The sequence below is a fragment of the Colletotrichum aenigma genome (assembly GCF_013390185.1).
Source record: "Colletotrichum aenigma strain Cg56 chromosome Unknown KSG_Cg56_contig09, whole genome shotgun sequence".
Taxonomy (NCBI): Eukaryota; Fungi; Ascomycota; class Sordariomycetes; order Glomerellales; family Glomerellaceae; genus Colletotrichum; species Colletotrichum aenigma.
In genome coordinates, this window is record NW_023500915.1 from 2,654,542 (window position 1) to 2,669,789 (window position 15,248).

The 15,248-nt window shown below is 53.4% G+C and overlaps 6 protein-coding genes across 6 annotated transcripts; 3 read left to right on the top strand and 3 right to left on the bottom strand.

The window, feature by feature from the left end:
- Nucleotides 1-347: 347 nt before the first annotated feature.
- On the top strand, nucleotides 348-2,125 carry prlL-10 (MFS transporter prlL; the record flags this gene model as incomplete). The annotated part of the gene is made up of 5 exons (XM_037328599.1): nucleotides 348-586; nucleotides 644-836; nucleotides 897-978; nucleotides 1,034-1,449; nucleotides 1,502-2,125. The coding sequence occupies 5 exons, from the start codon at nucleotides 348-350 to the stop codon at nucleotides 2,123-2,125; spliced, it is 1,554 nt and encodes a 517-aa protein (XP_037172716.1).
- A 2,583-nt stretch (nucleotides 2,126-4,708) lies between these two features.
- ywrD (Glutathione hydrolase-like YwrD proenzyme) lies at nucleotides 4,709-6,725 on the top strand (the record flags this gene model as incomplete). Its single annotated transcript, XM_037328600.1, has 4 exons — nucleotides 4,709-4,873; nucleotides 4,938-4,956; nucleotides 5,015-5,364; nucleotides 5,415-6,725. 4 exons carry the CDS (start codon nucleotides 4,709-4,711, stop codon nucleotides 6,723-6,725), a joined length of 1,845 nt encoding a protein of 614 aa, XP_037172715.1.
- A 231-nt stretch (nucleotides 6,726-6,956) lies between these two features.
- Nucleotides 6,957-7,579, bottom strand: CGCA056_v013357 (Monothiol glutaredoxin-5; the record flags this gene model as incomplete). Its single annotated transcript, XM_037328601.1, has 3 exons — nucleotides 6,957-7,126; nucleotides 7,199-7,475; nucleotides 7,553-7,579. 3 exons carry the CDS (start codon nucleotides 7,577-7,579, stop codon nucleotides 6,957-6,959), a joined length of 474 nt encoding a protein of 157 aa, XP_037172714.1.
- A 1,250-nt stretch (nucleotides 7,580-8,829) lies between these two features.
- Nucleotides 8,830-10,418, top strand: CGCA056_v013358 (Saccharopine dehydrogenase; the record flags this gene model as incomplete). Its single annotated transcript, XM_037328602.1, has 5 exons — nucleotides 8,830-8,929; nucleotides 8,986-9,329; nucleotides 9,389-9,837; nucleotides 9,890-10,127; nucleotides 10,194-10,418. 5 exons carry the CDS (start codon nucleotides 8,830-8,832, stop codon nucleotides 10,416-10,418), a joined length of 1,356 nt encoding a protein of 451 aa, XP_037172725.1.
- A 122-nt stretch (nucleotides 10,419-10,540) lies between these two features.
- Nucleotides 10,541-11,611, bottom strand: CGCA056_v013359 (Deoxyribonuclease Tat-D; the record flags this gene model as incomplete). Its single annotated transcript, XM_037328603.1, has 2 exons — nucleotides 10,541-11,476; nucleotides 11,537-11,611. The coding sequence occupies 2 exons, from the start codon at nucleotides 11,609-11,611 to the stop codon at nucleotides 10,541-10,543; spliced, it is 1,011 nt and encodes a 336-aa protein (XP_037172724.1).
- A 2,712-nt stretch (nucleotides 11,612-14,323) lies between these two features.
- On the bottom strand, nucleotides 14,324-15,043 carry CGCA056_v013360 (uncharacterized protein; the record flags this gene model as incomplete). The annotated part of the gene is made up of 1 exon (XM_037328604.1): nucleotides 14,324-15,043. The coding sequence occupies one exon, from the start codon at nucleotides 15,041-15,043 to the stop codon at nucleotides 14,324-14,326; it is 720 nt and encodes a 239-aa protein (XP_037173338.1).
- Nucleotides 15,044-15,248: the final 205 nt, after the last annotated feature.

Here is a 15,248-nt window from a genome sequence, read left to right on the forward strand (position 1 = left end):
GGACGGTGATTGCCCCGACTTGGGTAGAACGGCATGGGACGAAACCGAGCCGAACATGACCACCCCCAAGTGCCGCCCCCCATGTCTTTTGTGGTTTCCTCTTTTCCGCAGCGGAAAGCTGCCAGAGATTTGGGTGGTGCGGAGTTAAAGAGGTTCGACGCCCGCTCTTCTAAATGGTACTTGAAGGATTCATGTCCCCTTGGTGATCTACTTCTGCGCGATCGGTGCTTGCTTTCTCCTCTCTTTTCGACCCGGCGCATCGGCAAAACGATCAGTCGACTCATTTCGCAGCCAGTATTTGATAACGCAGGTTCCGAAAAGTGAGCAACAAGGAAAGTGGAAGGAAAATGGCGGACGGAAAGCCGACGGAGGTTGACCACACCTCGCTACACCACGACCACCGGTCCGACGATGCCGACGATACGGCTCCGAAAGCCTCCATTGAGGCCCAGGCCCAGCGGAGAGGACTACAGCCGCCGCCCATTGTGGCGGCGATGAGCCATGAGTATCGCGTCGAGATGGAGAAGAAGCTTAGACGGCGGATCGACTTGCGCCTGCTCCCGATGACGGTCATCTGCTACATCTTGTAGGTCTTGGTCTTGCGGGTTAGCCTGTCAGGAAATTGGAGACTGACCTGGAGTAGGAACTACATTGATAGAAACAACATTGCGGCGGCACGTCTGGCGGGATTGGAGCGGGATCTCAAACTGGACCCCGACTCGAACCAGTTCCAGACGGCGGTCAGTATCTTGTTCGTGGGATACCTGCTCATGCAAGTGCCTTCGAACCTCTTCCTGAACAAGATCGGTAAACCGGCCATCTACCTTCCCACTTGTGTAAGTCGATACAAAGAGTGACATGTCGTGTGTTGGCATAGACTGACCTTGCCTGTGCAGATGGTTGTCTGGGGAATCATCTCTGCCGCAACGGCAGCATGCCACAACTATGCCGGCCTTCTTGCCGTTCGCTTCCTCTTGGGTAGGTGAATCTTGAGCTCTATTTTCTGCTTTAAGATCTAACGCAGAGAAAAAAGGTTTCGTGGAGGCCGCGTACTTTCCGGGATGCTTATACTACCTCAGCTGTTGGTATACACGTGAGGAGCTGGGTCTGAGGACGACAATCTTATACACCGGCTCCCTCATCTCTGGAGCTTTCTCAGGTCTCATCTCGGCCGGTATCACAGGCAATATGGATGGTGCCCGAGGCCTCGGAGCATGGCAATGGCTCTTCTTGATCGAGGGCGTCGTGACTGTTGCCATCGCAATCGCCGCATACTGGGTTCTGCCAAACTTCCCCCGCACAACATCGTGGTTGAGTGAGGAGGAACAGGCCCTGGCTATCTGGAGACTCGAGGAGGATATTGGCGAGGATGACTGGACAGGAAGTCAGCAGCAGACCTTCTGGCATGGATTCAAGACTGCGCTGGAAGATGTCAAGACCTGGATTCTGGTATGCTCACATCATTCACTTGCTTCCGTGTCAACCTACTAACACCCATCAGCTCGTCCTCATCTTCAGCATCGTCGCCTCGGCCTCCATCACTAACTTCTTCCCCACCGTTGTCGCAACCCTGGGCTACAACAACGTCATCTCTCTGCTCCTCACATGCCCGCCGTACGTCCTCTGCATCATCACGACGTCCCTCAACGCTTGGCACGCCGACCGCACCGGTGAGCGCTACTTCCACATCATCCTCCCATTGTGTGTCGCCATGGTGGCCTTCATCATCGGCGCGGCCACCCACGCCACCGCGCCCCGCTACGTCGCCATGATGCTCCTCGTGCCGGGCGTCTACTCGGGGTACACGACCGCGCTGGCCTGGATCAGCAACACCCTGCCGCGCCCGCCCGCGAAGCGCGCCTCGGCGCTCGCATTCATCAACGCCGTGTCCAACTGCTCCAGCATCTACGCGAGTTACCTGTACCCCAAGAGCGCCAGCCCGCAGTACATGGCGGCGTTCATCCACAACTGCGTCGCGTGCTTCATCGCCATCTGCGCGGCGACGGTGCTGAGGGTGGTTCTCATGCGGCTGAACAGGAAGCTCGAGAGGGGTGAGCACGTCGAGGGGGCTATCAACGCTGCGCCTGGAGAGGCTGCCACGCATGGGTTCCGGTTCAAGGTTTGAGGAGCTGGAGTTGGAAGTGGGATGATGTCGTCTCAATGTTGGAGCGTTGGCGTGCCTGTGTGTATAGCGCTCGTGATATCAATCAAACATCAGGGCTCTTCATAGAGACTCAGCGTCACATTTCTCTGCTTGGTCCCTTTCGTTTTGCTGCGCCTTGCCGTATGTAGTACCCTCGAATGTCGTAATTGCGTGGGCACATGGTGGCCTGAAGATCATCGGATCGCCGGCATCCGCGTGTAACCCCGTGAAGCTCATTTTTCTGCTTATGATTTCCACAGTTGAGTTTCACGGCCCGGTGGGTTACATTCGAGACCATCAGCGGTATCCCACCCGTTTAGACGATGATGATCCAATCGCTGACCCTGAACCCGATGGCCACGTTCCATTGTCGCGCAGATGATCTGCCGCGCGGAGAATTATCATCCAGCTTCCTGAGAAAGAGATACGGGCTTCGGATGAGCCAGTCGTATCAGTCTTACAACGACTTGGCGCTCCATCGCGATGACAACATCGACCGGGTATGTGCTTTGAGCGCTGAGGCAGAGACGTGTGTCATCAGCCAAGTCATACACGCACCGGGGCTAGACTCGATGAACCGCCAACAACAAGAATGGTGAAAGCCTCAGGCTTTACCAACTCATAGCCATGGATACCCACAGAAGAAATAGCATGTGACGGTCCAATCATCGACACCACCTGGCGACTCCTGCAGAGTGAAAGGTGCATGGCATCTCGAAGAAGAATGGGACAAGCGCAAAACCTAAAGGCGAAACAACGGCTTTTTTTCATCCCAATCCCAGACTGACTTTCCTCTGCACTGCCAATGACTCACAGACACACGTTGGCTTTCTCGATAAATGACCTCAATTGAGTTAGGACTGGATGATGCGCTTGGCAGCTTCATCCTAGAGCTTCCGTCTCCACCGGCGAGAAAGCTTGGAAGGCGGAGCAGCCTGGGTCTTCTAGAACTACTCGGGACACTCTTCCGAGCTGTGTTTGTGGGAGGTTGAGATGAGCTTGATGGGACCAATAGGAGTTCGGGTTTCCAGTTATTGAGTCTTGATGCAAGACACTGCGGGGGACTGCAGGTGAGCAGAGAAAGAGAAAGCCAACGATGCCATGCGCATCCTCAAAAGGAAAATTGAAGAAATTCCTATTGTTGAAGGCCATACGTGGAAGTTTACCGCGCGCCTGGCAAAGCCCGTGTCCAGCAGCCCGTGCCCTCGACGTTCTCCTCGTCTTCGTTCGGATCAAACCAACGTTTCGGGGTGGCAGTTCGCAAAATAGACTTGTTTATTCCAGCTCAACGGGAGCAGCCGCTGATCATCAACTGCGATTGCTTGCAGGCTTTAAAAAGGCTCAAAAAAACAGAAAGGCAAAAAAAAAAAAGTCCGGCTGCGCGCATCCGAAAGAAACGAGAAAACGAGCAGGAGAAAACGAAAAGAACAAACCTTAGGCCCGGGGTTGGACGGTACAAGACCGCGCTCCCTTGTCATGAAGATTTGACGTTTTTGTAATTCCAATTTCTTGTCGTCGTTAGACTTCTGTCACCTTTCAACCGTGCCAGTGAAACAAGCCCCGAGTTTCGGACCTCGTCGCTCTGGACCACCTCTCCGTTTTGGCCGACGGCCGGGGCGCTGTGTTGGGGTTACAGTGGGAAACGACAATGCTGCAAAAACGGCGCTGGCTGCTAAGTCTTGAATAAGTGTCAAAAAAGGTATAGGCCGAATGATTGATAAACCAGACGGATGTCCCAACCTGTCTCCCTCTTCCTCAAAGCGCACGTCAAAACATCAAAAACTTAAGGCACTTGATTGAATGAGAGACGGCGAATCACCCAACTCTCCGAAGCTTCTGTCTCTTATCCATGACTCTTCTGCGATCTTTGTCCACACCATCAACAGAGCGATCAGTCGAATCAACAATCTCGGCAGCAGCACCGACTGAGCGGAGCATCCGACAAGCTCCACTAGCGTAAACCGGCCGTCCACCCTGCTACACTAGGTAAATCGGGGAATTCTTTTGCTTCTCTTATCGACCTACCAGACTTGGCAATTCCCATCGGCAAGAACTGGCCCTAGGCATTACGTACATGATCAATCTTCAGCGAGAGGGCGAATGAAAGACACCGTCCTTGGTGTGTCCCGGCAAGGAAGAAGAGCCAGCAGGTTCCATTACATATGAGCTTTGCCCGTTCCGCGTGGCCGATCTCCATCATCCCCGCTCTCCCTCCTCGTCTTTGTAAAAGACAAGAATACCTAGGCCTGGCTTGTCGTTCGCGCCTTGCTCGGTTAAATCGTCCTTGTGTCAACGGTCAACGACTATTTTCGGCGCCCTCCACCTCCGAGTTCGCTGTTATCACGACATAATCATTGACGCCATCCAATTTTCCCCCTCTTATTGTGACTGATACTGCGCTTTTTTGAAACCGTCAACAACCTATACCTGTCAACGACTTGTCGCGAAAAAGTGTTCATCCCATCGCGCTTTTTCTTCGCTCCCTCATCATCTGTCGGACCCCTCCCCCGCGCTTTCGTCTCCGGTTTATCGACGGCGAGAACCCCGCACCGACGACTACTCACAATGCCCCTCTCCACCAGCGCCCTCCTCACGCCGCAGGCGCAGGAGTTTGTCAAGTTTCCCAGCAGACGGAGTGTCGTTCACAGCACCAAGGGCATCGTCTCATGCACTCAGCCTCTCGCCGCGAAATGTGGTATTGAGATCCTGCAAGCTGGCGGCAATGCAGCCGTAAGTCGATCCTTCAGATCCCTTTCCGGGGTGTATGCGGCTGACGTTGAATGTAATGTAACAGGATGCAGCGGTCGCGGTTGGTCAGTACAACTCTATTTGGGACTTTTGTTCAAGTTGCTAACAAGAATATACACTCAGCCGCCGGTCTGAACATGACTGAACCGTGCTCAACCGGCATTGGTGGCGATATGTTCATCCTCTTCTACGACGCCAAGACCGGCAAGGTCTCAGCCATGAACGGCTCAGGACGCTCAGGGAAGAAAGCTACCCTCGAAACCATCCGTAAGGACCTCGGTCTTAAGGATGGCGAGCAGGGCAAAATTCCTATGAAGAGTGTTCATGCTGTAACCTGCCCTGGCGCGGCTGCTGGTTGGGTTGACACCATCGAGCGCTTCGGCAGCGGCAATGTCAACATGGAGAGGATTTTGGCCCCGGCAATTGAGCTGGGTGAGGAGGGTTTCCCCGTCAGTGAGCTGACAAGCTCATACGTATGTACAAAGTTCTCAATACTAAGAAAGCCGCTGCTAATGATGAGTAGTGGAACACAGCCGAGCCTCAAATCAGAGATGCATCGCCCAACTTCGCTGAGATGCTGAAGAAGGACCCCAAGGCCGCGGACGGCGTAAGAGCGCCCAACCCGGGTGAGATCATGAAGAACCCCACGTTGGCGCGAACGTTCCGCACGCTCGCGAAGGAGGGCAAAAGGGGCTTTTACACGGGCCGCATCGCCGAGGAGCTGGTCAAGGTCGTTAAGGATCTGGGCGGCCACCTCGAGCTTGACGACTTGGCCAACCACCTGGCGCTTGGCAGCGAACCTGTCGACCCCATCTCTCTCAAGTTCAAGCCTGTTCTCAAGAACCAGCAACAGGCCAACGGCAATGCCGACTTCGTCGACGCCGGCGTCGAGCTCTGGGAGCACCCGCCCAACGGCCAGGGCATCGTTGCTCTCATGGCCCTCGGCATCATTCAGGAGCTGCAGGCCTCCGGAGCAGTCCCTGCATGGTCTGCGGAGGACCACAACACGGCGCCCTACCTCCACGCCATCATCGAGGCTCTCCGTCTTGGCTTCACTGACGCGAGCTGGTATGTGACCGACCCCAACGTCGTCAACGTGCCTTCCGCCGGCCTCATCTCGCGCGAGTACCTCGCCCAGCGCGCAAAGCTGTTCGACCCCAGCAAGGCACTGAACAAGCTGCACCCCGGCGAGCCCCCCAAGTTCGTCTCTCCTGCTCTGAGCAGCAGCGACACCGTCTACTTCACCGTCTCAGACGCCCATGGCAACGCCGCATCATTCATCAACAGCAATTACGGCGGCTTCGGCACCTGCATCGTCCCCAAGGGCTGCGGCTTCACTCTCCAGAACCGCGGCGCCAACTTCAGCCTCGACCCGGAGCACCCCAACAAGCTGGCGCCCCGCAAGCGCCCGTACCACACCATCATCCCGGGCATGGTGACAAACCAGGCCGACGGCTCGCTGCATAGCGCCTTCGGCGTCATGGGCGGCTTCATGCAGCCACAGGGTCACGTTCAAGTTCTTCTTGGCCAGATTGTCGCAGGACTCACGCCGCAGCAGACGCTCGATGCGCCGCGCGTGTGCATCGTTGCTGGTCTGCCCGAGAAGGACGCCGACTTTGACTGGACGGTCAGTGTCGAGGAGGGCATGCCCGAGGAGACCGTTGAGGGCCTGCGCAAGTTGGGACACAAGGTCGAGGTGGTCACCGGCTCGGAAAGAGGTCTTTTTGGCCGTGGCCAGATCATCAGGTACCACGTCGACCCCATTGAGGGAACCGGCGTGTGGTCGGCGGGCAGCGACATGCGTGGCGACGGCGGAGCGTACCCGGCGCTGTAAGCATTAATATGTAATGTGATGGAAAACGAAAGAACCCTGGACGAGTACCAGCAGAATGTGAATATGCGCAAAACATGAATGGAGATTTTCCGGATATCGCAGACGAAATAAATACCACTCTATTTCCCGGGACCTGTTTCGCTTCGTGGCTGCCTTCCCTTGGTATTTTACAATCGTACAGAACATGAAAACACTCTCCTCAAGCGTGGATGTCTAGGAATATCCTTCCTTTTACTCCTCCTTCTTCTCGCTCTCGGCCGCGACAAGAACCTTCTTCTCCTCGAGCAGCTTGGCGAGCTCGCCGTTTTGGTGCATAGAGACGAGGATGTCGCAGCCGCCGATGAACTCCTTCTCGACGTAGAGCTGGGGGATAGTCGGCCAGTCGGAGAATTCCTTGATTCCTGTGCGCCTATAGTCAGCACCTGATCTTCCTTCCAATTTTCATATTTCTTCGTAATTTGTTTTGTTCGTACCTTGGCGCAGCTCGGGGTCGGCCAAGACGTTGAAGGCGGCGAACTTCTCAGGGTCAACGCCCTGGAGGCCGAGGATCTGGATGGAGGCGCGGGAGAAGCCGCACTGAGGGGTCTCGGGGGTGCCCTTCATGAAGAGGACGACAGGGGCGGCGCCGACGGCGTTCTCGATCGCTTGCTTCGTCTCGTCGGAGAGGAGGCGGTGCTGGGTGAGGAAGGGGATGGGAGCTCGGAAGGCCAGCGGGCGAGCGGCGGGGCGGGCTGCTTGCCGCACGAAACTCTGCGATGTCGGGTCAGCGCCTCTTGGTTCTTTGTGGTCGTCTCAATGGGGTTAATTGCGCGAGAAAGGAAACTTACTGAGCGGGCGAACGACCTGACAAACATTTTGGGCTGTGTGGTGGTGCGTTTGGCGGGGTGGTCAACCGAAAGCGATTGATGAGAAATGCGAAATTGTTATCGGATGGCAGAATGGGTGATGTAATAAGGTGTGCTCCTCGGTGAAGGAGCTCGGGCCATGCCTCACCGAGCTCACCAACATGGCTGCGGGTCTCCGAAGTCCAATAGCCCAATCATTCGCTCGTCGTTGTCAGCCATCAACAGCTGCGCATCTTTCTCGTGTCGATGACGATTGAAGTCTTTTGCGACCTATGCTCTTCATTTGCCTGATGATTGTATATTTGCTGTTCGAAATGGACGCGAAAACTGCCGAGAATCTGGCCAGACAACCGCGCGCGATCTACGTATAGATTGACGACTCTTGGACCTCTTGAGATGGGGCCAGCGCGGAGATGCCAAAAGCCGAGCTCAACAAGAACATGTCCGACAATGACTTAACGAGCAATTGAATTTGAGGTCCTGTGACGAAATTATTGCTAACAAACTAAAGATATGGCAAGTGATCATTGGTGTCAACGATCGGTAGTGAAAATGGGGGGGGAGGGGGGTTTCAAGCCAAGATCCAAGGACCTCTAGGCTGCGGGAACCGGCCGATATTCGACGATAACTTATTGTCATTTTGGGAGCAATTCAATCGAGAATGGGCGCTGTTGGCGGACGCACGCCTGAATGGGGTTGATCTTTTCCTATGCCACAGGCCCTTCACATTGCCATGCAACTGGAGCGAGCGGTTCTCGGGTACCTTAAGAATCCTAATTCATCAATTGCGGTAGTCAATCGAACTGTTCTCGCTGACAAATTTGACTTGTTTAGGCCTGTTTGAGACGCTGCGTTTCTCGATTCAGAAGGATATGTGACTGGAGCTCTGATTCAGGCAGGAGATCCCGAGCGTTGCGGTGTGTCGCCGAAACCCCCGGCCGATCCGCTTCCGGGCCGGCCATATCTCAACGCAGCCTCAAATTGGTTCTCACCAACGTCTGTGAAACCATCTGTCAGGATAGGACGCCATGCAGGAATCATGTCGCCGAATGAGTCACGGTTTTTCGATGAAAGGTGTGAAGAATGTGTCCGGGACTCAAAGCCTATCGCAGCCAAATGGCGACGCTCACGGTGAATTCGTTTATAAGTCTGGGGTTCTTCGCATCATTCAATATGCAAGTTGCAGCACCAGTCCGATTTTATTCTTCCCAGTAACTAGCCAATGAACTACCGCCGAAATCCGCCAAGCTACGTTCGTCATGTCTACTGACAAAAGAATACTCGTCCTCGGAAGCGGCCTCGTTGCCAAGCCCTGTGTTGATTACCTCCTTCGCAACGAAAAGAACAAGTTGACAATTGGTTCTTGACCTGTCACAAGAAATGACCGAACCAGAAGCTGACTTGCTACCTCTTAGCTTGTCGAACTCTCAGCACAGCCCAGACCCTTGCCGCAGACCATTCCCGGGCGACCGCAATTGCTCTCGACGTTGCCTCTCCTGAACTGGACGCCCACGTTGCTAAACATGACGTCGTCATCTCCCTCGTGCCCTTCATCTACCATCCAACGGGGATCAAAGCGGCGATCCGCGGCAAGACCCACGTCGTGACCACGAGTTACGTCTCGCCTGCGATCCGAGAGCTGGAAGCCGAAGCCAAGGCAGCTGGGATCACGGTGCTCAACGAGGTTGGAGTCGATCCTGGAGTTGACCACTTGTATGCCATCAAAACCATTGATGAAGTGCATGCCAAGGGCGGAAAGGTGGGAAGCTGCATTGAAGTCAGTTCCGGAGCACCGCTCTTACTAATGTATTGCGCCAGGTCAAGGAGTTCTACTCGTACTGCGGCGGTCTGCCCGCTCCGGAGTGCGCCGATAACCCCCTTAAGTTCAAGTTCTCCTGGTCCCCGCGCGGAGCTCTACTGTCCCAGTTCAACTCGGCATGCTTCCTCCAGGATGGCAAGGTAGTTGAGATCTCAAACCAGCACCTCATGGCGCACGCGAAGCCGTACCACGTCATGGACGGGTACTCTTTCGTTGCGTATCCCAACCGCAACTCCGTTCCCTTCCGCGACTTCTACAACATCCCTGAGGCGGAAACAGTCATACGCGGGTCTCTGAGATATGCGGGCAACCCGGCTTTCGTGCGGGCACTGATCAGGATGGGATGGTTGGACACACAGCCCAAGGAGTGGTTGGGCACTGAGAGTGAAGGGTTGACTTTGAAGGAGGTCCTAGGAAGATGCATCGGCTCGAAAGCCTTTGATGAAGAGTATGATGGCTTGCCTTCGGGGTATACTGGAGATGTTCGCTGACTTGCATAGGGCCTTGATCAACCGCGTTGATGAGCTTTGCGACTTCACCAGTGGCGCTGAGAGGGATAGTATTATCGAAGGCTTGCGATGGATCGGTCTGTTCTCCGACAATCCGGCCACTCTTCAAGGAAATCTTCTGGACACTCTATGCGCCGAACTTGAGAAGCTCATGAGCTTCCAACCTGGAGAGAGAGACCTGGTGATGCTTCAGCACAAGTTTGTTGTTGAATGGAAGGATGGTTCCAAGGTAACGGGATTCTTGTCTTGCTCGATCATAGTGCGGCCCTTGAAACTGACGTCGGCTTCTGAGTAGGACACAATCACCTCAACTCTGGAGCTTCTTGGAGAACCAAATGGGTACTCGGCGATGGCCAAGTCGGTCGGCGTAACTTGTGGCATCGCCACTCAGTTGCTACTCAACGGCGAGCCTGCGCTCAATGTCGCTGGAGTCTTAGCCCCCTACAAGGCGGGAATTTGTGATCCTATTCGTAAGGCAGTTGAGGCGGAGGGGATCGTACTGGTTGAGAAGACGCTTTAAGGGCACAATGTTTTCGGCCCTGTTCAGATTGGCTCCGTCTTGAACCTAACAGATATAAAGATCTTACCACGAGAGCGAAGACTTCGATATCAATTAAGCTTGTGCTTTTGCTACCGACACTATCATTTTTCTCCTAAACCAAACATCTTCACGCTATTTCTCCATGCAGCTTCCGCCACCTCCTCCACGGTGATTCCCTTCAACCCAGCAACCACGAACGCAACTCGATCCATCGCACAGCTCTCATTCCGCCCCTTAACCATCAAGCCCAACTCGAACTTGTCTTTCTTCTTACTCTGGGGCAGACTCGGGGCGTTGGCAAGGTACCTTTTCGCCAACTCCGAACCAGCAGGAATCTCTCCCCAAGGCGCATCCGTCTCGATCTGCAGCCGGTCCAATGGAATTTGTCGAACCATCTCCAAGCTTTCCCTATCCTGGAAGCTGAAGCCATTAACGCTGACGTCGAAGCCCATCTCCGCCAGTCCCTGCATCTGCTCCGCGCTCCCCACGAAGGAGTGCACAAGTCCTCGTCTGGGAAGACTAGGAAGGTATGGCTTGATGACCTCCACAAAGTCATCATACGCTGCACGACAGTGCAGAAAGAGCGGCAGATCAAGCTTCTCTGCCACGAAAAGGTCTAATTGGCGCCTGAACGTGCGGACCTGCGCTTCCTTGGAGGCGTGGTTGAGCCGGTCATAGTCTAATCCTAGCTCACCGAATGCGGCCAACAGACTGATCCCACCAGAAGTCGGGGCCAGTGCATCACGGACTGTCTGCGCGAGCTTGGCAAAGTGGCCGTCCTCGCCGCCATCCGGCTCTGCATCCGGCTCTGCTGCATGGTACGGATGGATGCCGATCGTGACGAAGCATGAACCCTCTGGGCGTGATTTCGCGATGGATAGGTTCGTTGCGGCGTCGGAGAGGGACATGCCTGTCAGCATCACCTTCTCGACGCCCGCGGCGAGCGCGCGGTCGAGCACCGCATCGAAGTCTGGTTGGTGGTACTGTTTGCCTCTGTAGATTCCTGCGAAGTCCTTTGCAGTTGCCGTGACTGCGACCTACTTGATGATTAGTACGATGACAAAAAGATGCTGGTTAGTTGTGGGTGTTGCGCTTACGTCTGCGAAACGGAGTTTGGTTGACGGTTTAGCTGGGGCTTGGGCCGGAAACCCGCCGAGGAGGTCGGATGCCATGCTTGCACTACTTTTACTGTATTTTGCCCTGTATTTTGCCGAGAGCAATGCGACGAAGTCTAAAAGAGGTTGGTGATCCAATCAAATTACGTTAATGTGACCAAAGATCATGTTTTGAGTTATTTGGCTTGCCTGTGGCAGACTGGGAGTTCCCCCACGTTCCTCCCGCTTCGACGCTAGTGCAGCGTTCGACTTGGCAGCCCCGGTGTCGGCCGGGCCGGGCCCCGGGATCGGGATCGGTGCGGAGGCTCCGAAGTTTGGCCAACGTCGCACCAGATTCCGATTCGACCAAACGCGGTAAGTTGACAAGAGATGTTGATTCAAGGGCGTACTTGAACCCTATTCTCAGCCCTATGGTGTACAGATTGAGCTTGCCGGTGGACATGGGTAGCTTCTGCGTAACGTCCCGCACCCACTTTCCGGACACCCCCTCATTCCGGACACCCAAAAATTATGCCCCCATATATCAACGCAGTAACTTAAACCTAGGACTTCTGCTATTCTGATGCAACTATAATACAACTTTCGCTATCACTAGAGTTTTCAGACTCGCTGGATTCATTTATACTATTTTCAAGTTCTCCCGCCTCGATTTGAGCCCTCCGAATAGCCTCAATATCAGCAAACTTCGAATTTGGGCTCATTTTGACCTTCTTGCGTTTCCTGGCCCTACTGGCATCAACCTCTGCTTGTAGTGCCTCAATCTTTCGCTGGGCTACTGCCAGTTGGTATGCCTTCTCATCAAAGCCCTTCTGAACCTTCCGAAAAAGCAGGCGTTGCGTATGCTCATCGTTATCCAGCTTGCTGAACAGGCTGAACTGATCCTGAAGCTCATCCCTCTTCTTGGGGGTTGACCAAGGGACTGCTGATGTATCTGCCGCCCATTTTTCGCTTGCTTTGCCATCAGAGAGCCCTTTGCAGACCTGACCAGCTGGTTTGGCAGGGGTTGAAGTGTTCTCAAGCAGCAGAGGGCTCATGAGGGGTCTAGCCATACTGATAGGCCACAAACCAGTCCATTTCCAGCCACTGATGATATTCTTGCTTGTCAGGGCTGCCTTACGCGCCTTGCTATAGCATATAACGAAATTTCTCTTGCCCATAACTGTACCAGCATCCTATTCAGCAAGTAATCTAAGCTCCTTCTTGTATGCTGCCTTGAGGGGCCTAAAAACCGACTGATCAAGTGGCTGAAGGACGTGTGACGTGTGTGCTGGTAAGAACAGCAAGTGTATCTTGTTTCTGAAGCATGTATATATGAAAGCAGTAGTCTCATAGCTTCTATGACCATCTAAGATCAACAATCTGACCTTTGAGGGGTCTGCTGGCTGGGTAGAAGGTATAAAGACCTCTGTTAACCACTTAACAGCTGTAGAGTCTGAAGTCCACCCGTTTTCTGTTGCTGTGAACTTCCAGGATTTGTATGGCGTCAGATCTAGAGGAAACCACTGCTGCTGGACACTCTTGCCCTTATATATAATAAGTGGAGGTAGTGTCTTGCCAGTTGCAGAGATACACTTAATTAGAGATGTCCAAGCATGCGATCTAGGCTGTTTCTTGCGGATAGAATGAGTTTCTGATGATCCAAGAACAAGCCTATTTGATCCTCTGCCTTCCAGAATACCAGACTCATCCATATTGTATCGATTGGAGGCTTTAATGGCTATGATCTCAGGGATGGCGAGGTGCTTGAACTATTGCCTGATGATATTAGTTGAGGCTCCGTTGATGCGCTGGGAATCAATTGCTCTGCTTCTCTGGACCCTTATAGATGGGTTTCTCTTGATAAAAGCCTGAACCTAGTTCTTCCCTAGAGGCTTGGCGTCTCTATGGATCTGTAGGATACGCTCAGCGAATTCCTTGAGTTGTTGATGGGTTGGTGGTAGGCCTAGGGCAGCCTGGATTTGAATCTATTCAGCCAAATGGCTTTCTTGGGTTGGAGAGAGCCTCTGTAGATCTGAGAAGGCAATATCTCTTGATTGGGTGCCTTGGATACGATCATAAAGAGTAGACTTTGGGACCCTATACTGCAATGCAGCTTTTCGCACGCTAAGCCTATTAGAGATCGCATTAAGAGCCTGATTAATCTCATACTCTGTATATTGACTCATATGGTCTAGAAGAAGATGTTAGATAAAGATGGAAATAAGTGAGATTAAGGTGGTGAAGCTATTCAGGATCAAAGTTGTAAGAGAAAGATTTTATTGAGGCATTTTTAGGTGTCCGGAATGAGGGGGTGTCCGGAAAGTGGGTGCGGGACGTTACCCCACTTCGGGCTTTCGGCACAGTCATCATGAAGTAAACACCAAGACAAAACCAACTTGAACTGGAATTATCATGTGTCATGTTTTCATCGCATGGTAGAATCTCCATATTGCCGTACTGGGAGCATCGACCGGTTGTCACAACCGACCTTCAAACTCCTGCGCCTATCTTTAGAGATAGCGACGCATTGCGTGGTACGGCTACTCATGACAGAACACTGTTAAGATAGAGACTTTGTGAGATTTAGAACGATGAAGGGAGATATATTAAGTTGTGAACTAATTCTAGTGGTTGAACATCTCTCTTCATTCAAGGGATCAAACACACGCAATGTAAGGAGGCGACTTAGACGCAGTGTGAAGAGTTCGTTAGGGTCTCTAACTCATGGTTATTTCATTCACGACACCACTGGAACCAATTCAAAATGCCCGAACTCAAATTCGATGTCCCTTATGCCAGCTCCTTCTCAAGAGCATCTGCCATCTGTCCCAGCGTGTCAAACTTGAAGTCGTAAATCTCAACATCCCTGTTCCCCATGACCGCACCGGGTCGGACGATCCATGACGACTTGATACCCGCCTCCTTAGCCGGGTGATGGTCATGAAACTGGCTCTGAGCCGTTTGCAACACCTGGCTCTTCTCCACTTCAAATGTCTCCTTGACCTTCTGCAGCATGTAGCTGAAGTTGCGCTGGTCAGGCTTGTAAGAGCCCACATCCTGTGCGGTCACCACAAGGTCAAAGGGCACACCCTGAAGCGGGCCGGCGTTGCTCTTCGCAAAAGACTCGCGGTCGACGTTGGACAGAACGACGAGTTTATAGAACTTTTGAAGACGGCGCAGCGCGTCCACGGTGTCGGGAAACGCAGGCCAGTTGCCGACTGAGTCACCGAAGGCCTTCGAAGCCTCGGCTGTGGGAGCTGCGAGGCCAAGTTTCTCAGCAATCTGGGGATGAATGGTGGCCACGAGCTGGTAGTAAGGCATGTCTGGCGTCTTTGTCTGCTGCTTGGCCTCAAGCTCGTGGTAGACGTCCAGGAGGTGCTTGCGTGTGAAGTCTGTGCGCTTGTTCTCGTCCAAAAGGGGTTGCAGGGCCGTGAGCATGCCGCCTTCCCAGTCGATCAGAGTTCCGTAGACATCGAAAGTGAGAACGCGGAAGTCCTTCAAGCTAGCCATTGCGACTGACCGATGTGAACTTTGGTTATCACGGCGAGAGTTCGATGAGAAACTAACGATAGCGATCTTGGCGATGCGGGGTTGATGGTACTGAATCGTGGCTTGGAGTTTGAGGGTGACTGTAACTCTTTTTAAGACGAAAAGAGATGGTAAAGATATTTCTGAAATGTTGATTACTGATAATTCACGTTCGTTACATGTAGTA